The sequence below is a fragment of the Notolabrus celidotus genome, chromosome 17 (assembly GCF_009762535.1).
Source record: "Notolabrus celidotus isolate fNotCel1 chromosome 17, fNotCel1.pri, whole genome shotgun sequence".
Taxonomy (NCBI): Eukaryota; Metazoa; Chordata; class Actinopteri; order Labriformes; family Labridae; genus Notolabrus; species Notolabrus celidotus.
Genome location: NC_048288.1, coordinates 5188266 through 5209262, shown reverse-complemented (window position 1 = coordinate 5209262; position 20997 = coordinate 5188266). Strand labels below are relative to the sequence as shown.

At 40.2% G+C, this 20997-nt stretch overlaps 2 protein-coding genes across 5 annotated transcripts in view; one reads left to right on the top strand and one right to left on the bottom strand.

The window, feature by feature from the left end:
- The window catches only part of tpk1 (thiamin pyrophosphokinase 1), a 148852-nt gene extending 131868 nt beyond the window's left edge, over positions 1-16984 (top strand). For all 4 annotated transcript variants that reach the window (XM_034706635.1, XM_034706632.1, XM_034706633.1 and 1 more), the window contains one exon: positions 15782-16984. In XM_034706635.1, coding sequence (XP_034562526.1) covers positions 15782-15924 — 143 coding nt within the window. In that variant the 3' untranslated portion in view covers positions 15925-16984. The remainder of the gene's footprint in view (positions 1-15781) is intronic.
- Positions 16532-19006, bottom strand: sec61g (SEC61 translocon subunit gamma). Its single transcript, XM_034706639.1, has 4 exons — positions 18877-19006; positions 18382-18484; positions 18147-18249; positions 16532-16705 (listed from the first exon to the last, which is right to left on the bottom strand). The coding sequence occupies exons 2-4, from the start codon at positions 18473-18475 to the stop codon at positions 16696-16698; spliced, it is 207 nt and encodes a 68-aa protein (XP_034562530.1). The 5' UTR covers positions 18476-18484; positions 18877-19006; the 3' UTR covers positions 16532-16695.
- Positions 19007-20997: the final 1991 nt, after the last annotated feature.

Here is a 20997-nt window from a genome sequence, read left to right as displayed (position 1 = left end):
GGTCAGTCTCACTCAGAGAGACGGTGTGACAACTTCCGCCCCAACAAGTTGTTGCCGCTGTTATCGCCCTACTGGTTTCTACGCTAACTGGTTTCCGTGATCCAGCTGTGTTGTATTTACTTACAGACAGGCGCTGTGTTCTGCTTCAGACAAAAGGTTCGCCACACATTTACAAACATATTAACAGAAGTTCTCGGGTCTCATCTCACATCTACTGCAGCAACAATGGTCGGATCAGTGAGCAGTGCATCACAGCTACCCACGAAAGTCATTAAATATGTAAAAATAAAGTATTTTCAAACTTAAACGGAGTTGGATTCGTTCCCACGAGAGCAAAATATGATTAAGTCAAGAGACCGCTACCTAAGCTCGTGAGCCACAAAGCTCACATTGATTCAGTGATTCTGACAGGTATCAATCAACTACGTCATCATCCAGGTAACAGCCAGGGAACATGTTAGTCTGTGTTCACCTGAAACAACTGGTTTCCTTGAGTTCATATCAGGAAATACTGGACCATGTTTAGCGAAAGTTTCCTCCAAACTACGGCCTCATTAACCTCTGAACTGCAGCACACTACTACACCTTACTTTGTCACAGGTAAATACTTTATAACGGTGACCATCTAACCCACAGAACTCGGTTAAAATACACCTTTAGACGGTTTACGTGGAGCCGTGGGAACACAGTGCAGGAGGAGTTTTCAAGTCGTGTCTCAGTTAGAGTCTACTGCAGGAAGAATAACTCGGGTGAAGGAATCACAAGATCACAGACATCTACAAAAATACAGCTAAGAAAAGACAAAGGACAGTGTTGCTCCGCAATGTATTTTATAATCACTATTTAAAACATTATTGAACTCCACGCCAGGTAACACTTTACCTGATGTTCGTCACTGTTTGCCTTTGTGAATATGTGTAGTTCTGAAGTGTGCTGTAAGGCAGCAGCTAATAAAGCATCTCTACCTACAAACACCTTACTAAATATATTGAGGTATTTCCTCACACAGACACAGAGTAACCTGTTGTTTTAGACGAGCATAGACCAAAATGTTACCCCACGTGAGCGTGTATAATATTTCAGTGACAGAGCTATATCATTTCAGTAGAGTTCGTGGCATAGTGGTTATGTTTGTGGAATGAGACTTTTGGACTCGTGAATTTTGTTCGCGTAAGATCGAGTCTGTGTTTTTGTTCGTCTTTGCATATATTTTTGTAGATGTCTGTGATCCTGTGATTCCTTCACCGGAGTTATTCTTCCTGCAGTAGACTCTAACCGAGACACGACTTGAAAACTCCTCCTGCACTGTGTTCCCACGGCTCCACGTAAACCGTCTAAAGGTGTATTTTAACCGAGTTCTGTGGGTTAGATGGTCACCGTTATAAAGTATTTACCTGTGACAGAGTAAGGTGTAGTAGTGTGCTGCAGTTCAGAGGTTAATAAGGCCGAAGTTTGGAGGAAACTTTCGCTAAACATGGTCCAGTATTTCCTGATATGAACTCAAGGAAACCAGTTGTTTCAGGTGAACACAGACTAACATGTTCCCTGGCTGTGACCTGGATGATGACGTAGTTGATTGATACCTGTCAGAATCACTGAATTAATGTGAGCTTCGTGGCTCACGAGCTTAGGTAGCGGTCTCTTGACTTAATCATATTTTGCTCTCGTGGGAACGAATCCAACTCTGTTTAAGTTTGAAAATACTTTATTTTTACATATTTAATGACTTTCGTGGGTAGCTGTGATGCACTGCTCACTGATCCGACCATTGTTGCTTCAGTAGATGTGAGATGAGACCCAAGAACTTCTGTTAATATGTTTGTAAATGTGTGGCGAATCTTGTGTCTGAAGCAGAACACAGCGCCTGTCTGTAAGTAAATACAACACAGCTGGATCATGGAAACCAGTTAGCGTAGAAACCAGTAGGTCGATAAAACCGCGAAGGGAGACATATCAACATCGAGAAACAGGTACGTTTTGCGTAACATACCTGTCTATTTTCTGTCTTATTGGTGCTTTTAAGGTTACACTTGTTGTTCGTTCTTCCAGTGTTTTTTTCCCCTAACCGTTTTAGACGGCGGTATCAGACATTAACACCTAACACGCTGTGTGCTCGTCATAAGTGACTGACTTTATTACCGCCCGGCTCATAATAACAGTTACCTCAGTAAACTGCTTCCTGATGCTGCTTTCTGGTGCCAGCGACAGTGATAAATAAAACATGATCAAACCCTAAGGGTTGAAGATCAGTGAAAATATGGCCCCTTTTATGCTTTTAGTTTCTTTTTACTTAACTTAAAGGAGGAATGACCCCTCAACAATCCACACACACGCCTCCTGATTTGTTCTGATAGTATATCTAATGAAAAAGTTCGTTTATTTATTTATAAACAGGCCGATAACTATGAAATTAGGATAACTGTCACTAAAGCCGGGCGGTAATAAAGTCAGTCACTAATGACGAGCACACAGCGTGTTAAGTGTTAATGTCTGATACCGCCGTCCAAAACGGTTAGGGGAAAAAAAAACACTGGAAGAACGAACGACAAGTGTAACCTTAATAGCACCAATAAGACAGAAAATAGACAAGTATGTTACGCAAAACGTACCTGTTTCTCGATGTTGATATGTCTCCCTTCACGGCAACAACTTGTTGGGGCGGAAGTTGTCACACCGTCTCTCTGAGTGAGACTGACCAATCAGGAGGCTTCTTTCATCTCTCAGGGGAGGTCCCGCCCATGACAGTTATGTAGAAACGCAAATGCAAAAACTGGAAACGCAAACGCAAAAACTGGAAACGCAAACGAATCTGTGGTTCGTGAGAATAATAATTTTGTTTGTAACAAAAAAAGAGTGGATTTATAAAGATACATTTTTAATCACAAATATATTTCCTTTATTCATAGCATTATTTCATATTTTTCAAATCATAATTTTGTTTGCAAAATTGTTTTTTGTTCTCAAATCCATTATTTTTGATTGCATATTAAAGACACAATATTCTCTCCATACATATGCAAATATTCGACTATGAGATTAGCAGTCGACTAAAGGCTGATTTATACTTCTGCGTTGAATCAACGGCGTAGCCTACGCCGGGGGTCCGCGTAGCTCCCGTACCTACACCGTGGCCTACGCACGTAGCTGACGTGCACCTCCTCCAAAATGTAACTCCCCGTAGAGCCGACGCGGACCGCAAGCTCTGTGATTGGTCCGCTCGTCGGCTTTGTCTTTCCCGCATTTACAACACTTCCGGGATCCCGGACATCGGCCGCACATCGGCCGTGTATTTCATCTCCTCCTCTCTATTCTTCATGTAATCATGTCTGTATGATAAACAGCAACATGTATCAGCTGTAGATTAACATAACATGCTCTGAAACTCTGTGGAAAAGTAAACAGAGATCGTAGCGGGACCGGAAGCGGGCGGCCGGCTATCAGAGAGACCGAACTGCCCTCAGGCGTTTCGGCGGAGAATTGCTGCGCGACAGGGGCACATCAACGCACAAGTATGTGGGGCTCATGTCCGCGTCAGCCCCTGCTGCGTAGGGGAGACGCAGAAGTATAAATCAGCCTTAAGACTCGTTAGAACGAATCGTCGAATATTCGACTATTTGGGGTCACCCCTAGTTTTTATATCCACTTTGTTTCTATTTTCTTTCTTTTATTGTGTGCTATTTGTGAAGTGTCTTTGAGTTCTCTGAAAAGCGCTATATAAATAAAATGTATTATTATTTATTATTATTATAATTCAAGTAAAGACAAAGTGGAACATAAAATGGAGCCAGTGTTAAGAACAGAGACTAAAGCTTTAATAGGATATCACAAAAGATTATTTAATTTAAGCCTTTCATGTTTTCCTCATGAATTGTAGGTTCATTTACCCATCAGTACCAAGCCAAAACTTTTAGAGCTCCCCCTGGTGGCTGCCTGCAGTATAGGTCTTAAAGCTCTCCAGTATAACAGATGGGACATGAGTCAAACTAGAGAATTCAGATTTCTCTGAAACATGCTTTCTGTCACTATAGTTTTTATCATACTAATTTATGTGCAAGAGTTATTTTTAATGTTAAAATTGATTCATTGACAGCTTTGTTGATGAAATAAGCTCCTTCCTGTGTTTTAGAGGCTTAAAGAAGAAGAGAAAATGAAGGCTGTCAAACACTACATTTTATCAACTGATTGTCAGTTCACTCTTGATTAATCATGAATTAATTTTATCTGTTGTAAATATAACTTATAGGCACATTTTCCAAGTTTTTAATACTCTCAACAACATGGGGGTGGACAAAATATGCTTGCTTTATTGAAATGTCTGATTACTGTTATTGCAATAATCCAAAACAATGACGAACACTCTCCAGACAATTCTCCAGAATAACCTCAAAGGTTCTGAATCCTCCAAAAATGAACTCAAAGCATAACAATGCAAACGCAAGCCCAACAAGTAACAACTGATGGGCACATTGACCTGAGTGTGACATTACTGAGTGATACTAACACAATGTAGAGTCCAACTTTACACCTGTAAAGGTTTAATAAACATCCCCTGTTTTATTAAGCAGCTGAACTCAAAACAATGACCTCATGCATCACAATGACGGACACACACTGTACAACAACCTACATTAGTCAGTTACATTTTTCACTCAAAGATCATTCCCTGGATCCTTCACACTTACAGCAAATCATCTCACACTGAGTGATTGTGTCTCAGCTCACATGGGGAAAATAAGGCCATGCAGGATAGTTTGTAACAGAGACGTCAGGAGCATCAGCTGTTAGCTCGGCATGTGGGTGGTATAACCGATGTACTCCCTTGGATTTCCACACAGCAGTCTATTCTACAGAACTTAACATCAACCATACAATGTCAGGTATTATATTCACTTGTCATACATCAGCGGGAGAACATCGGTATAACCTGCAACAAATTATCGTGATTAGAGTCATCTCATGGTCAGAGCCACAGTTAGAGCATAAGGACATGGATAAGAACAACCTCATCAGGCCCACCTAGCTGCGCACGCATCCTGGTAACGGAAGGAGTACAATAGTTTTCCAAGCTACGCAAGGGAGTTAACCATTGAAGCCACAATTGTTACCTAAACAAAGTCAGTTTGACGAACAGTAAACGACTTCCAGCTCTGTGTGAAATCAGTGAGTGGATAGAAGACGTCAGAAAGTGGATGGATATTTAGTGGACGGATGTCTTTAGTGGAGAAACCAGCATGAGCACCAGAGAGAGATTAAACACACAAGTCAGTCCACACCTGAGACTTCATTATCTGTGGACATGTACAGACATGACAAGACATACACTGTGTCTAGAAATAAGTAATCCTCCACGCCAAAGACAAGCTCACAAGACCGCTACGTCTGAAACCTGCGTCATAACAAACCACTGCGTCTGAGACCTGGGTCATAACAGACCGCTACGTCTCAGACCTGGGTCATAACAGACTGCTAAGTCTGAGACCTGGATCGTAACAAACAAGCCAGAAAACTGTGTCCGGACAGCACAGTGCACCTGTAAAGCTTTAACGTATTGGTTACCTCTCCAGATTGTGTCTGAATTGTCTTATTTGGTCACAACCTCAGCACAAAACCAACTTTTTCACTGTGAAATCTGAGTTCAGATGTTCAGCAGTTAATATTATTTAATTAAAGTCAATCCTGATGAACCGAGGTTGGATAAAGAACAGATTTAATAGCTCACAGCTACAGGTGCCGCTGGTGTTTCAGTGAAAAGTGTGACCTTGTTAGCTAGTGTCTGTCAGCCGAGTGTGCCTCTCACAAATGCTTTTAGTTTTTCATGAAACACGTATCTGATGAGTTTATTTCTATATTACAACACAAAATGAACTAGGATTAATGTGCAAGGACCCTTTTCATGTTTCAACAGCTGCTGTAATCGCCACAATCACTGACACATTTGGTTGAACGTCATCAGTTAACACCGTCACTCTTATCACCATAGAACTGGTTGCTCGTAAACGGTTGTAAACCTGTCTGAATACGGGAGAGCCTGAGTTGGTGATGGAGTATGAATTCTGACAACCGACCACAGAACAACCAGACACTCTGATGCTGCCAACAGTTTTAATTCAAAGTTTAAAGCTTGCTAACTCGTCTGAATGAACGGAGCTAAACGCTGCTTCCGTTGGCAAAATGCACACGCACCTTTTCGAGGCTGTAAAGAGGTCTATATGAACAACACAGAAAGGAGGCTCAACCTTGTGGCACTATCAGGTTCTGCAGTTATATCATTTCTAGACTTGTATATGTTTATTTATTTGCAACAATTAAAAAGATACACACAAAAAAAGAACAAAGATGAACAATATACAAGTGGCAGAAAACTCAGAAAACATATTTGAAGTCTCCACCCAAATAGTTTTCTAATATCAAAAAATAATTAAAAATTAAAGCCGCAAGCGGCGATGAACTGGCACTCGCACACCTGCAGCCGCCGCCTACGCAAGCCGCCGCCACAGGCAAACCGCTGCCACATGCAAACCGCCGCCACATGTAAACAGCCGCCACATGTAAACCGCCGCCTGATATTTGCCACCACACGATGCGAAAGCAAGATCTGAGAGTATATACTGGCTTAGGTGGTGCAAATGTTCCAAGTTTTGGGCAGATTGCCAAGAAAAGCTCCAAACTTAACAGAGTGCCACACCCACAATTTTTGTCTGAACAGAATTCCTTTAACACTAATTTAATCGTCAATATGTCGGCTATAGAATGTGCCTTGTTTGGACTGAATCGGAGAAAAACTCTAGGAGGAGCTCTCAAAAGTATGCACCCTCATTTGGGCGTCATTCTTCACATTCAAAGCTGTATGTGCGTTTGATAAAAAATGCTAAATTGACACATAAAGACAATAGTTGATACTAAAAATGAAGTAACACAAAAATATACTGACTTTGAATGTTACAGCAAGCCGTGGGTCCGATCAGAGACACAAGCTGTACATTAAAGATCATAGAACGTGCGTCTGTTAATTACACATCAAAAGACAGTGGCTTCAAAATAAATTTGTGTTAATGTGTTATTAATGTGTTAACTTTGACAGCTTCAGAGAAAATTGACAAACACTAACAAAGAGAGTCACAACCATGAGTATTCACTTCAAATCTACTTGAAAAACGTTTCTGCGGTGAACTGTAGCATCCTGAGGGTCTTTTAAACTTTACCTGTTAGATAAATGTGTACTTTGGTTAGATTTAGGGGTGTGACATCAGTCCCGCTGCTCCACCAGTCAGATTGGTTCTGCATATGACCCAACTCCACCAGTGTAACATGTCAGCACGCACTGAGGCAGGATTGCAGTTTCACATCTCACAATGAGAGATGTAGACATGCTGTCCTTATTACCACACAGTCAGCACTCAGTAATTTGTCATTCTTGGATAGGAAGCTGGAAAGCATACATGACCACTTATAAACAACACTAAATATCACAGTATCTGCTCACCGTCTCTCTGTTTATCCAGCTCGGAGGCAGCCTTCATGGCTCAGCTGGTGGCGGCACATTAGCCTGTAGAGCAAAAACCTCAGGACAACACTTGAACACAGTGGGACATTATTCTCATCCACCCATAGCGTGGTCACTGTACTGTGTACTGACTCCATTATTACAAACCCAGCTTCACATGGAGCTTATTTTCCTCTCTGTTCTGAGTCACTCTTGCCTAATATCATGCCTGTTGTGTGGCAGTCTTTGAAGCAGAACACAGTTTTTGTCCCTGTTTGATGTGCGTGCAGCCGCCTGTGGACAAATGATTCGCTCCATTCTTTCTCCTCTTTATTCCTTTGTGTTCATTTTCGCCCTTGCATGAAGTGATTATTTCTGCATATTCATACAATTGTTATTATTTAATGCTTTTCATGTGTCTCTTCTGGAGGATGTTGAAACAGTGCAATTATCAGTCGGTGGTTTGGGTTAATAGACTGCAGAGGGATGTTCGAGGTGTTGTGTGTGCTGAATCAGGTTTTAATGATTAATCAGTCTTCTTATTCTTTACAAGAGGAAACAACTTTTCTCTTAGTGCTTTGAAATGATTTCAGTATTTAGTTGTATTCCATTTCCAGAACCAGAGTTCATGTTTATGAGTGTCTTGTTTGAAGTTTGTTTTATTAAAGTTTTAATAGCTTTCAAAAAAACAAGGACCAATCAACAACATACTGCAATCACAGCAGACTAAGACTGCCTTTGTTCCTGCTCTTCTTTTCTGTAAGTGATGAACAACTGTGTGGAGAAACAATGTCTTTACAAACAAAGTATGAAGGATGGAGATGTACACACCTGATTAAGAAATGTATTGGAATATAGAGAGTGATAGTCTGGTATCATACACCAGCATTATTAAGAGTGGACATTTGTACATACATACAGTAGCACTAGCCTTGCTTTAAACTTACAAGACTTCATGCTATGAATAGATCTTAATGCCCGCCACCTCCATTAAAACAGATGGAACATGGGTCAAACTATAAAATTAAATTACACATCAAATACATTTTACTCAAACATCAATCAATCAATCTTTATTTATATGCCACCCAACAAATTTTATCCTCAGACTCTTTCCAAACAGAGCAAGTCTAGACTGTAATCTATGTTCTATTATTAACAAAGACCAAACATCAAGACAGGACTCAGTCTGATCTCATCTTAATCCACCATGAGCAGAGCACTTTGCAGCATTTAGCAAGTTACAGTGGTAAGGACAAACTTCCTTTAACAGGCAGAAACCTCCAGCAGGACCAGACTCTGTCTTCTCTGGTTGTCCACCATATTTCCTTTCATGTGTCATCTCTCCTCCTAACTGCTCACCTGAACAGATGAGTTGACATCCCGACTGCAAAGAACTCAAACTCTAGCTTTAAAGCTGGGGTTGGTAATCAGATTTAGATACACTTTTTGTTATACTGGTTAAAATGATCTTTATGTCCTGATGGCAATCAATGCATGATGTGTTCTTAAAAAAGAGCGAAGAAAAGCTGCTATCTACAGCCGGAGTAAACCTGGGAAAACACCAACCAATCACCGTTTTTTAGGTGCCAAAATTTTAAACCATTCAAATCCCGTCCTGCTGTTCTGCCCGCCTCCTGTGCGTACATTTCCCCGGACGCTGTAGTGATGACGAGCCGATTCATGAACACGTTGAGTTTTAATAACCGGTCACTGTCGGCCGTGATCACGCCAACCAACAAAACAACAATCAATGTTTGAATGAATGAAGAACTTCTCCTCTTGTCTCTCCTCTCTCCCGCTCACACACTCTACACCTCTCCTGATGCCTTCACTGACTGTCAACACTGTAGGAATTAAGAACATCTACACTGAACAGGTTTAACAAACAGCAGAGCTGTTACAGTATTATATACGTGTTAGAACTTTTCTCCTGATATCGTGTCACCAGTACAACTGGATAATGCTAGCATGACAGTTGTGAGTACTAACAGCAGCCATGTTTATTTGTGTTTTTAACTTTCACTATGATAATGTTTTGGTGAGGACCGGTTTTGAATCAGTCACCATCATATGGTCGTTTTGGAGGAGCTCTGAGGGAGGAGGGGAGGGATTAGACGGAGTCATGAGGAAATGCTACATTCAAATTCATGCTAGTTTTCCCAGACTGCCAACCCCAGCTTTAAATCCAGATGTATGACAGGATATGATGGAAAAACTGAATCCTGTATCAAGCTAGTTTTCCTGTTAACCTATCCTGACTACCCCAGAGCTGTTTTATGTCATAGCTATGACAAATAATGTGTGATATAAGATCTATAGCACATTTTTACTGCACAGCAACAACCATCAGATTAACTGACTTCCAGAAAATGACAATCCCATTATAGTTTGTTGTTTGAGTGCAATGAAAGATACAAATTGATGTCTTTTAAGGTCATCCAGAAACAATATATTGGGTAGAGCAGATGGCATTGCTAGTCCCTGAAATGAAAATAAAATAGAGTCACTAATGGGGTTGAAATGATTGACAGGAGGAAACACAACCTCATCAGGCCCACCTAGCTACAGCTGTGCTTTGTGCCACTCAGAGCGCTAATCCTCCGACTCATTTCAAACACTGCTTATGGCCCACTGACACCAGGCAGGCAGCCCAGATAATTACATCAAGATGGCTGGGAAAAGTAAAGTCAGGGCTCACAGCAGCCAGGGGTGAGAGAGCTGAGAGACGGAGGGCTTCAGAAGAAGACACAAACATGTGAGCTTCACAAAGTTCCTGTCTGAGTTAAAACAAAGAAAACCTCTTTAGACCGTTAAGACAAAGAAAGCAGCGTTATGTAGATATCCTGAATTCACTCAGCATTGTTTCATCTTTTCATTTTCTACAGACTTTAAAAAAACACGCAGGCAGATAATAGTAAACCAATAACAGAAACCTTTCAGGTGTGAAGGCCCTGAGGTGAGTTTGGCCTTTTCACATTAGACACGACTCAGCAGCTCCACTCTCAGGCTGTTTGTCTGCTCAGCTAAATCAGAGCACTGATGCCAAGCAGCAACCGCCTGTGTGTGAAAGTGAAGCCAATGCAGCTGTGCAAAAAACAGAGCAGTTCCTTCTGTGTCCACTAGAGGGGGGAACGGCTTCATCCCACTAATCCACATCTGTGCATTATATGGTGCAGACAAGGCATGATAGAGGCATTTATATCTCTCCTTGAACTGCTGCTATGTTAGAGCCTACAGCTACATCCAGGTCACCCGTCAGGGTTGAGTCCAGACTTTTTCAACTGGGGTGGCCCAACTGGGACCCGATTCATGCAGCGGTGGCATGAAGTGTGTTTATTCACACTCACACACACACTCTCTCTCTCTCTCTCTCTCTCTCTCTCTCTCTCTCCATTACATTCGTAGATATTACACAGATGTTATAATCCTCTGAATCATCAATTTTACTTCAAAGAGTAACACAACATAAGGGTAACATATACGAATGTTAAGCTTAATTCTTCTAGTACTTTAAAAGAGAAATGCTTTTCTAAAGTCATATTTTTTTTTTTTTAAGTTAGGTAAATTTGGCAACTGTACCCAAAAAAAGTACCAGCCAACAGAATACATGTTAGAAATAAAGAACCCAGCATAATAGTCATCAATCAATCAATCAAGCTTTATTTATATAGCACCTTTCATACAAGACAAATGCAACCCAAACAGCTTTACAGTGATTGAAAACAAGAAATAAGCAGAAATAAAATTATGGCAAAACATATTAAAAAAACAAAAATGGATTGTAAAATAGAGACTAATGCACACCAACAACAATAACATATGTGTAATTAAAATAAGTTAAAGCATCAGATTAATATTAAGAATTAGATTAGATAGATAGTTAAAATAAATACATTAAAAAGGGTAAGGATAAGAGTTGGAGATAAAATTAAGGCTAAACATATCAATAAAATTGAGTAGATACATTTAACAAATGAATAAATAAATACAAATAAAATAAACAGTTAAAATTAATAAAATAATAAAACAACATTAAAATCAATATAATAGTCAAAAGTAAGTAAATCAATTGTTGAACCCTACATAAAAGCCAGACTGAATAAATATTTTTTTAGTTCACGTTTAAAACTCTCAATATCTCCAGCTCCTCCGGCAGGCTGTTCCACTGTTCCAATAAGACTTGTTGACCCTATTGGATAAACATTGTTAGATTTTAGAGGTAAGCTGTTAGATCAAATAAAAGATTTCTACATTTTGAGGAATTCTCAGAAATAATTCCCTCGTATGCCGCTACTGTGGCGGCTCTGCTGCGTTGGTCCCCCCTAATCTTTCCCTGCATGGGTGTCATCTTTTGAGCCTTTTTGATAACGCCAATTCAGTGTCAGTGAAGAGGACATGTCTTCTTATGCAGGGTTCATTTTTATGTAAAGAAAAACCAGCAGCTTGTTACTACACAGTCCAAAAAAGTCCTCGTCACCCCCGTCACCAGTCAGTCACAAGGCTTAGAGCAGAGTCATAAATCATTAATGAACTGGATGACTGCCTGTCACTTCTAGGATGCTGTTTAGCTGATTACGTTCCTCCCTGTTTGTTCTCCACACAGTCTGTTATTCTGAATAAATGAAAATCACAACACTTCTGATGCCAAAATCCTGCTCCATGACTGCAGATCTGTAAAAACAGATACATTCTCCTGAACATGTAATTATTTAAATTCCTTAGAGGGGCTTTTTATGCTCTATATTTACAGACGAAGTACAGCGTGCACTAGTTTTATTTTATACCCATGTTCAGGGTCAAAATTAATCAATCATTTATGTATGCTATAGATTAATTCTTAAGCTTTGACTTTTTGTCTTAAGGCGTTTGAGAAATACTCTGTTATTGTTAATTTGAAGTCTTACACAGATTGGAAAGTCAATAAACATCATTGTAAATACTGCATATACACACTTGCACACACCAAGGCTAATATTGTTAACAATAAGGTCACTTCCAGCATTTACTCTGCTGCTGCACAAAATCCACACTATGCTGCTGTACAAAGTTTCATCTCCAGCCCAGCAGGTGTATCACAATTCAGTCAGAGCAAACACAGGCTTCAGATCAAATATGTTCTGTTATCTTAAACGTGAAAGGACCACAGAGGCCTCGGCTTGGCTTTTTTTCATTGCCGCCACATAAAGCTGTAAGTGCACATTTGGCCATTTCAAACTATAGCTGTTGTAGTGATTGTCGTGGTCGCACTGCGACCTCATTTAAGCTGTGGAGCATCAAACGAGGAAACAGTTTAGTTTTCTGCAGCCCGTTTGGTAAGAGACAACATTTTCTATGGCTGTTGTGAAGGGACAGGAGAGGATGAGACTTTGAGAGTCAGGTTGTGTTTCTGGTTGGATGCTGTATGTGGGAATAAAGCCATAATTTATGGTGCTTCAAAAAATAGCGTTAGAAATAAGCTCACATGTTAAGAATTTCCTCATCCTTCTGTGTGTTGCAGCTGCATCCAGCACGCCACAGATGACCTCAGGAGAGAGGTTAACATGTGACGTCAATCAATCAATCAATCAATCAATCAATCAATCAATCAATCTTTATTTATATAGCAAAAAATCACACCAAATGTTCTCCTCAGACTCTTTCCAAACAGAGCAGGTCTAGACCGTACCCTATGTTCTATTATTACAAAGACCCAACATCAAGACAGGATCAGATCCAGTCCCATCTTACAGACGGGACTCAGTCTGATCTCATCTTAATCCACCATGAGCAGAGCACTGCCACTTTGCAGCATTTAGCAAGTTACAATGGCAAGGACAAACTTCCTTTAACAGGCAGAAACCTCCAGCAGGACCAGACTCATGTTAGACACACATCTGCTGAGACCGTGTTGGAGAGAGGGATAGAGGGAGATGAAGAGAGAGAGATATAGTGGTGAGACGGATAGGAGTAGTTGTATCAGCTGGAGTCTGGCACGTCCACAGAAGCAGAGATCCAGAAAGGTGTAGGGTTAGTAACATTAATGGGACAGGAAGACTTAAAATAAGAGACAGAGAGAGGAGAGAGAGGGAAAGACAGGATCCCAGTGTGTCAGTTCCCCCGGCAGTCTAAGCCTATAGCAGCATAACTAAGAGCTGGTCCAAGCCTGAGGCAGATCTAACTATAAGCTTTATTAAAACATTATCCCACTTACCACCCGGCTACCAGCTAAAGATACAAACAGGTTGTTTGTAGTGTCGATCTAAAGAAAATTTTATTGATTTAAAAATGATTTACTTTTTCTTACATGACAAAGGTGTTCATATTAGTCGTTTTGTGGAGAATTAACGTTAAACATTTTCATCCACGTTCAGGTCTTAACATCGGCCCTACTTTACTGTTATAATTCACATTTTAATTCACAGTAAAATCGAAACATTAGCTTTCACTAAACCAGTTTTATATCAAGGCCCATATCGTATTGCCTTTTTTTTCCTATAGGGGCAATAAACAGGCCTTCCAAACTGACCCTTCAAAATAAATGTGTTTATATGAAAACATGAATAACAAAAAGACCTGCATGTGTGGCAGTTTGGATGTCAGGGACAAAAAGGCAGGTGAGGGAGGCTGATTATTCATGATAATCCTTCCCAATTAAAAACAGACCCATCAGACTAAAAAACATTCCTCTGTTTAGCAGCTTACTCCACCCTTAAATGCAAACTAACTTTTCAACCTTAGTTTTTATTCCTGTAACTACAAACTTTTAATTTATTTTAACAAACAAATTGACCCAGACATCCCTCTCCCCAGCAACACTTTCCAGCTCCTCCTGGGGAATCCAAAGGCGATCCCAGACCAGGTGGGGTTTATAATCCCTCCACCAAGTTCTGGGTCTGCCCCAGGGCCTTCTCTGAGTTAGACGTGCCCGAAACACCTCTAAAGGGAGGCGTCCTTATCAGATGCCCGAACCACCTCTGCTGACTCCTTTCAACGCGAAGGAGCAACAGCTCTACTCGTGCTCCCTCCGGATGTCTGAGCTCCTGACCCTCTCTCTAAGGCTGAGCCCAGACACTCTTCAGAGGAAACTCATTTCAGTCGCGTGTATCTAAGATCTAGTTCTTTCAGTCATGACCCACAGCTCTTGACCATAGGTGAGGGTTGGAACGTAGACCAACTGGTAAATTGAGAGCTTTCGCTCCTAATTTAAATAAATAATAAGACCCAACACTGTTTACATAGTAAGTACAGACAGAGAGAGAGAGAGAGAGAGAGAGTAAGAGTAGATTAAACATAACTGTGTGAATGGTGCTTTATAAATAAACTTGCCTTGCCTCAAGCAGCCTCAGCTCCCCCCCCCCCCCCCACAATATCAGGCGTCAAATATTTTAAATGTGTAGGTTTTTTGTAGGGGTCTTGGACTGGAGATCCCCTGTATTCTGCACCCAAGTCTTAAGAGTCAAAGAGAATGTGAAGGATAGAAATTGCCACCTCTTCACTGCACATTCATCTGAGCTTCCTGGTTTGACCACTAGATGTCAGTGTTGGCCAGCTGTTCTTTCAGACCTGACTTGTTCAGTGTGTTATCAAACCACCTCCTGTTACATTTCTGGAGATTTCACAGTCTTATATTAGATGTAGGAAAAAATTATGTATTTGTGCAATTTGAGTTATTTTAATAAAGGATGAAATCATTACCAAACTTTGTCAAAGGAAAAAAAAACTGTAGAAATAAAAGCAAAACAAGGACAAATATTTAGCCCATTACAAAAACAAATAATAACGATCTTTATGATAATCTGATCATCAAATGTTTCCAAAAAATGCAACTATGCTTAATTCTTCCTCGAAACTTTGCTATTTTCAACACTGAGTCCTCCCGACATTGTAAAGTTTTGTGCTTCCCACACCTCAGTGGTCACCTTCCTGTCGGTGGCAGCTCAAGTATTCTCTGAGAGGATTTGTTAGCACTTCAGTGAGCACAAAAAGGGAGTGTGCTTGGAGTCCTCAGCATAACAGGCTCTGTGAATGTGTGTGGTTTTGGCTGTGAACCCTGCATGGCCTCAGGCCGCTGTGTTAGGTCCAAATTTCTTTGGTCAGACATGAAGCAAAGTCATGTGGACCACCTCTCTGCGGTCGCACAAGGACACCAGACCACATCCCCTGTAATGAAGCTCAGAGTCAAACAGCAGAAAGAACAGAGCTGTGTGAAACAACTGGACTGAGAACTGAGTCTCCTCTTCAAGAAGTAATCAAGTCCAGCCTCGCTCTGTTGGCCCTCATTGCCGCTTCATTTAACTATCTCTCTCCTCTATCCAGATAACCATGTCCTGCAGTTTGGGAAGCTAGTCAGCACCTCCAACGCCTACGAACCTGTCCCCCCTGGAAGCCCCAGGAGGCCTGTCACAGTGACGACGGACCAGCCTCTGCTCTGGAGCATGGGGATTCAGGACAGGGAGTGACCCAGAGGAACCCCCTCTACTCTGAGCACTGACGCTTCTCACAGCTGAGATAGTTTAATGAGATGTTAGCAGGAGACCACAAATTTCACTTTCTTCTTTTAGGAGTCTTAAAAATCAAGAAAATATATACGCCTAGTTTTTATACAAATGTTCAGATCTTTGCCAAAGACAGTTCTTTTACGTCTTTCAAAACTTGAATGATCTGCTGCACTTGAACTACAGATAAATCTGTTTGTCAGTCTGCACCTGATGATGCCACACTCCAAGCTGCAGATTATGCAAATATCCTTTTCCCTTAAGGTGAACACATTTTTGATTTTAAGTTACTTTTAGTTTCTAAAGAAGTCATGCTGCAGAGAAATCCAGAGTGAACCTTCCTTTAAGTGGATCACAGCCTTGAATATGTGCCTTCAGCATCAGTGCTCTTGTCTCACTGACCTCTTAAAGCACCCTGTTAAGTATATTTAGAAATACAACACACAAAATGTAAATGATTGTGCCTTTGATGAGTTTATTATCAAACTACCGAACGTGAGAAGACGGTGAAATCCAAAACCAGCTGTAGAGATGGATTGTGTTTGAATTAAAAGGACAAACAGATTGTGGGTTTCTTTTTGTATTTGTATTTTTATTTACACTGAGAAATACAAATGTTGTGCACAGAATGTAAAAATGTCACCCCGTCAGTCCCCAATCACACCAGCCCAATAACACTTTGCGTCGTTGTCTCCACATCCCAGAATTTGAAGTTCGGTCTTTGTTCAGCATGATTTAACCTCCACTGGAAGAAAAAGAAGAGAGACGTGAAAAGATTAGACGGATCCAAAATCATTCCTTTCAGTCTGAATAATCAATAAGTCAGAAAGACACTCCTAGAAATACAAAGGTTGAGTGTATCAGCATCACTGCATGATACTTTGCACTGTTCAAAAATCGTATTCCAACACACCACAGACAATCCAGCTCCTGCACTGATACACTCTGTACATTCTGACAGCTGAGTGATGATACTTCAAAGTTATTAAACTGTGCACGAAAATAAACTCATGAATGAAACCGCTGTGATTGCCTTCTTCCTCTCGTTTCTGTGCAATGATAGGAAATTTAATAACAACCAATGATGACTCCTGTGTTGTTACATTATCTCCTATTAAATATTGGGAAATTAAAATTACAGTGTGTCCTAAAAGAGTGCAAAATATAATGCTGATACTATTTATGAGAGGTCTTGTTCATTAAACTGAATGTGGTCTTTATTCACGTGCAATTTATATACAAATGAATAAAAGAACATGCTCGTAACAGGCAGACAGCAGACTTGGTGACACATCTAATGCGTCACAACTAGGACTGTCAGGATTCAATTGGTTTGGTCTGTGTAGCATCAGTGCTAAATATTAAATTACACAAAACTCAATCACTTATTTGGCTTTCTGATTAAAATATTAATCAGAATGTACTATGATTTAGTCATTCATAAAAAGGCTCTTTGATGGGAAACTGGTGATAAGAGACCTCTCCTGCCTGGGTAGATAAGAGGTATTCAGACTAGTCTCCATTCAGTATAAGACTATTGATTATGGGACATAAGCCATTTAATTTCTCTGTTATGTGTGAAATAATTTACATACATTGCATGCTGTATCACAAAAATCAGAGTGTAACAATAATAAATGTTATTTAAAGGCTCCTTTCAGAGCACTCAAGGTCACAGGACAGCAGCCTTTATAAAAAAATAACTATATAAAAATGGAGTGATGAAATCAACAAGACGTGATGCAGTGCATATAATAAATATAATGAACAGGATGAGATACAGGGAAGTGTAGAGGTGTAATCAGAGTGAATATGTCAGTTTAAAGACGTGCTTAGAGATGGGATTTGAAAACAGAAAGGGAGTCGATGTTACAGATGTCTGAAGGGGGGGAGCTCCAGAGACTTGTAGTGAAGTCCTGAAGTCCTGCGACTAAATCAGACTGTAGCTCACGTTTATTTACAGCAAGAAGTAAAAGAAAAGAAAAGGGAATTGATTGATTGACCATAAGGTCTCCCTAAAGACAGGTTGCTGATATCAATGTCCCACTTCACAAGCATTGTATGCCAGAGTCTGATTGAGACAGCCCCCCTCTCTAAGGCTTACTCATCACTGTGTCTCACTTCTAACCCATCACCAATACGTCCAAACATCAATCAGCCTCCATACTTAATAAAAGTCTACTTACACGATGATGTTGTTGATGGGGATGTGGATGAGTTTGACGAAGAAGCCAATGAAGCCCATGATCGCAAACCCAATAGCTGTGGCCATGGCGATCTTCTGGAACTCTGGAGAAGGGGACATAAAGTTAGACACATTTGAATATACTAAAATGTATTCACAATGTTACACAGAGCAGCCCAGCTTCAAATCAGCACAGCACAGACTCATAGAGGTGATGAAGGTGTGATGAAACCTACCTTTTCTGTCGGGTTTCGTGCACCTCTTCACGAGCCTGATGGAGTCTTTGACGAACTGCCGGCTGGGCTCCACAAACTGCATTACCTGATCCATGGTGTCGATCTGCAGACACAGAAACAAGCAGAATATCATGTGTTATTATTATTATTATCATTATAAGGATGGACTAGTGGAGGTGATGACGTTGACGTAAGCAGTCTTGAGCTTTTTTCATGAGTCCCACAATATTAAAAAAGATAACACACCTAATGTTCCTTTAATGTTCACTATTATATAAGGAAATAAACAAGTCCTGAATGTTGTAAGATAGGTCCTGATATTAGTTCCATTATCCTGTGAGCTGACGTTATCATAAGTGAAGCTACTCGGTCGACGTAACTCTGCTCAGCTAGGAATATCTTTATAAAACAACTAACACATATTATGTATCTTCACTTTAACAAACTTTAAAACAGATAAAGAAATAAACATGAAGTTTAAAGTAACCTTCTTACCTGTGGTTGAGGTTGTGTCTGAGGAGAAGACAGTCAGAGGAGTGAGGGCCACGTAGCTTTCAGGCAGCTGGCTAGAAGAGAAGAGCTGACGTAGACTTCACTAGCGCATGCGTACAAGTCACTGCCGTCTACTTCCGCTTTGTATGCGGTTAAGCTGTAGGCCACAGCGCCATCTACAGGCAGGAGGATTATAAACAGGGACAGGCTGTGGATCGCACTAGCTTTTCCAATGGTCTTAGTTTTTTGAGGCATGCTTTCAGAAAATGCGTGTAAACAATCGAGAAAAACTGTAGTAAAAAAATGTGATTTCATGCTCATTTTCTGAGCCTTTCTTTGCCTTTCCCTAGGATATAAAAACATCTGTTCTTAAAGGAGTAAGAGAGACTCAAAGTTAAGACACATAAACAAAGCATCTGACCAGTGAGCAAGGCTTTACAGTTTTTCTCGAATTTTTACACACATTTTTTGAAGCATGCCTCACACTCTCAGAACTCTACACACAACCCCTCAGTTCTCCTGCAAAATGAAACTTTACATTCAAAACAATGTTATTTCTTCTCAAAATGGTATTTTGTTTTCAAATGACACACACAAACCACCATATGAATAGACATTTATAAGAACCAGTTGACCACTGATGTGCTTAATGCAAAACACTATAATGCATGGAAAACACTTCTTCTCCATTCATTATAATGACTTAAACCTTTTTTATGTTCAGTGTTACACTTACTACAGAGTGTACATACATAAGTGTGTTGTAAAATATTCTAGAATATTGTTTTTATACTCAAAACACACAAATACACGGTAACAAATATATTTTATTTCTCCCCCCAAAAAACAATGTACACAGTACATCCTAACCAACACAAAGTTGCACATACAGTGGTCTACATACAAGTACGACAGAATCATTGACTGTATGCAGTTACAGTAAAAAAACAAAAAACTATGCTGCATCCTCTCTTCTGTTTCGGTCTGGCAACAGCTCCTCATCCACATCACAAGCAATGTTTTCCCTGACCAAGCAGTGGGGGAAATATCACCTAGCATGGCGAATCCAGCCATGAAAAGCATCAACTGCTATATCCCCACATGCGTCTTCCATAGCTTGGAAAAGACGCATGTTATACATGTTTGTGGTATGCATGTTTGTGGATTTTGGTCATACACTTTCCATATCCAGGCAGAAAAAAAATCTTCATTAGGATTGAAGTGAGCTTTTCTGTTTCCAATGTTGGCATCCATTGCTTCAAAACAGAAAAGCTCACCTGTTGCCCTTTTATGCTAAAGCTCTGAATGCTAATTGTAAAACTGTGTGGCAGGTGTTTTCCCATGTGATGAGTCAGTGTGCATAGTATGGCAATTGACTTTAGATTTTGAATGACAGAGTGTTCCTTGTGAAAACAAGAGATTCTCTTCATGACAAATTTGCCAAATGCAGATAATTGTGTGTAGTGTTTTGAAAAAAGTGTGTTTTAGAACTGCAATTTGAGTGTAAACCAGGAATTGTGCTTGTAGTTTAGCAGAATTGGTTCAGGGGTTACAAAGTTTGGTCATTGTGTCTCAAGTACTAATTTTTGTGTGTAAACAATCGAGAAAAACTGTAATATCAAAGATGCAGGCAGGCACCGTTACTTTGTTCAATTACCCAGAAACAATGTGACAATTATTCTATTTATCATGAGGTGCTGGAGGGCTGCAGATAACAGCTAACTACCATGGTTACATTGATGACCACGGCTTTTTATGCTGATATCACTAATGGGATAAACAACAAAACAATAATCAGTATGGTTATTTGTTTCAGATGATTTTGAAAAAGAAGAAACAACTTCTGTATGATATTCTATGGTGGAGTCAGAGATGATATGACAAGAAAGTGTAAATAAATGATATTTATTCTTGTGGTGTAGTAACAAGGCTTCTGTTTACAGTCTGGACTGGACCAGGAAGCACACTCACTCTAACCTTGTAATGTTACTGTTCACTTGTTGTGTGGTTTAGTTAACTGTTAAGTTTTATTTATATAAAGAGCTCTAGGTTAGAGTCTTTTGTGAGTCCTTTCCTTTATTGATTATCAGCACCCAGGTCCATTAAGTAACATTTGCATCACAG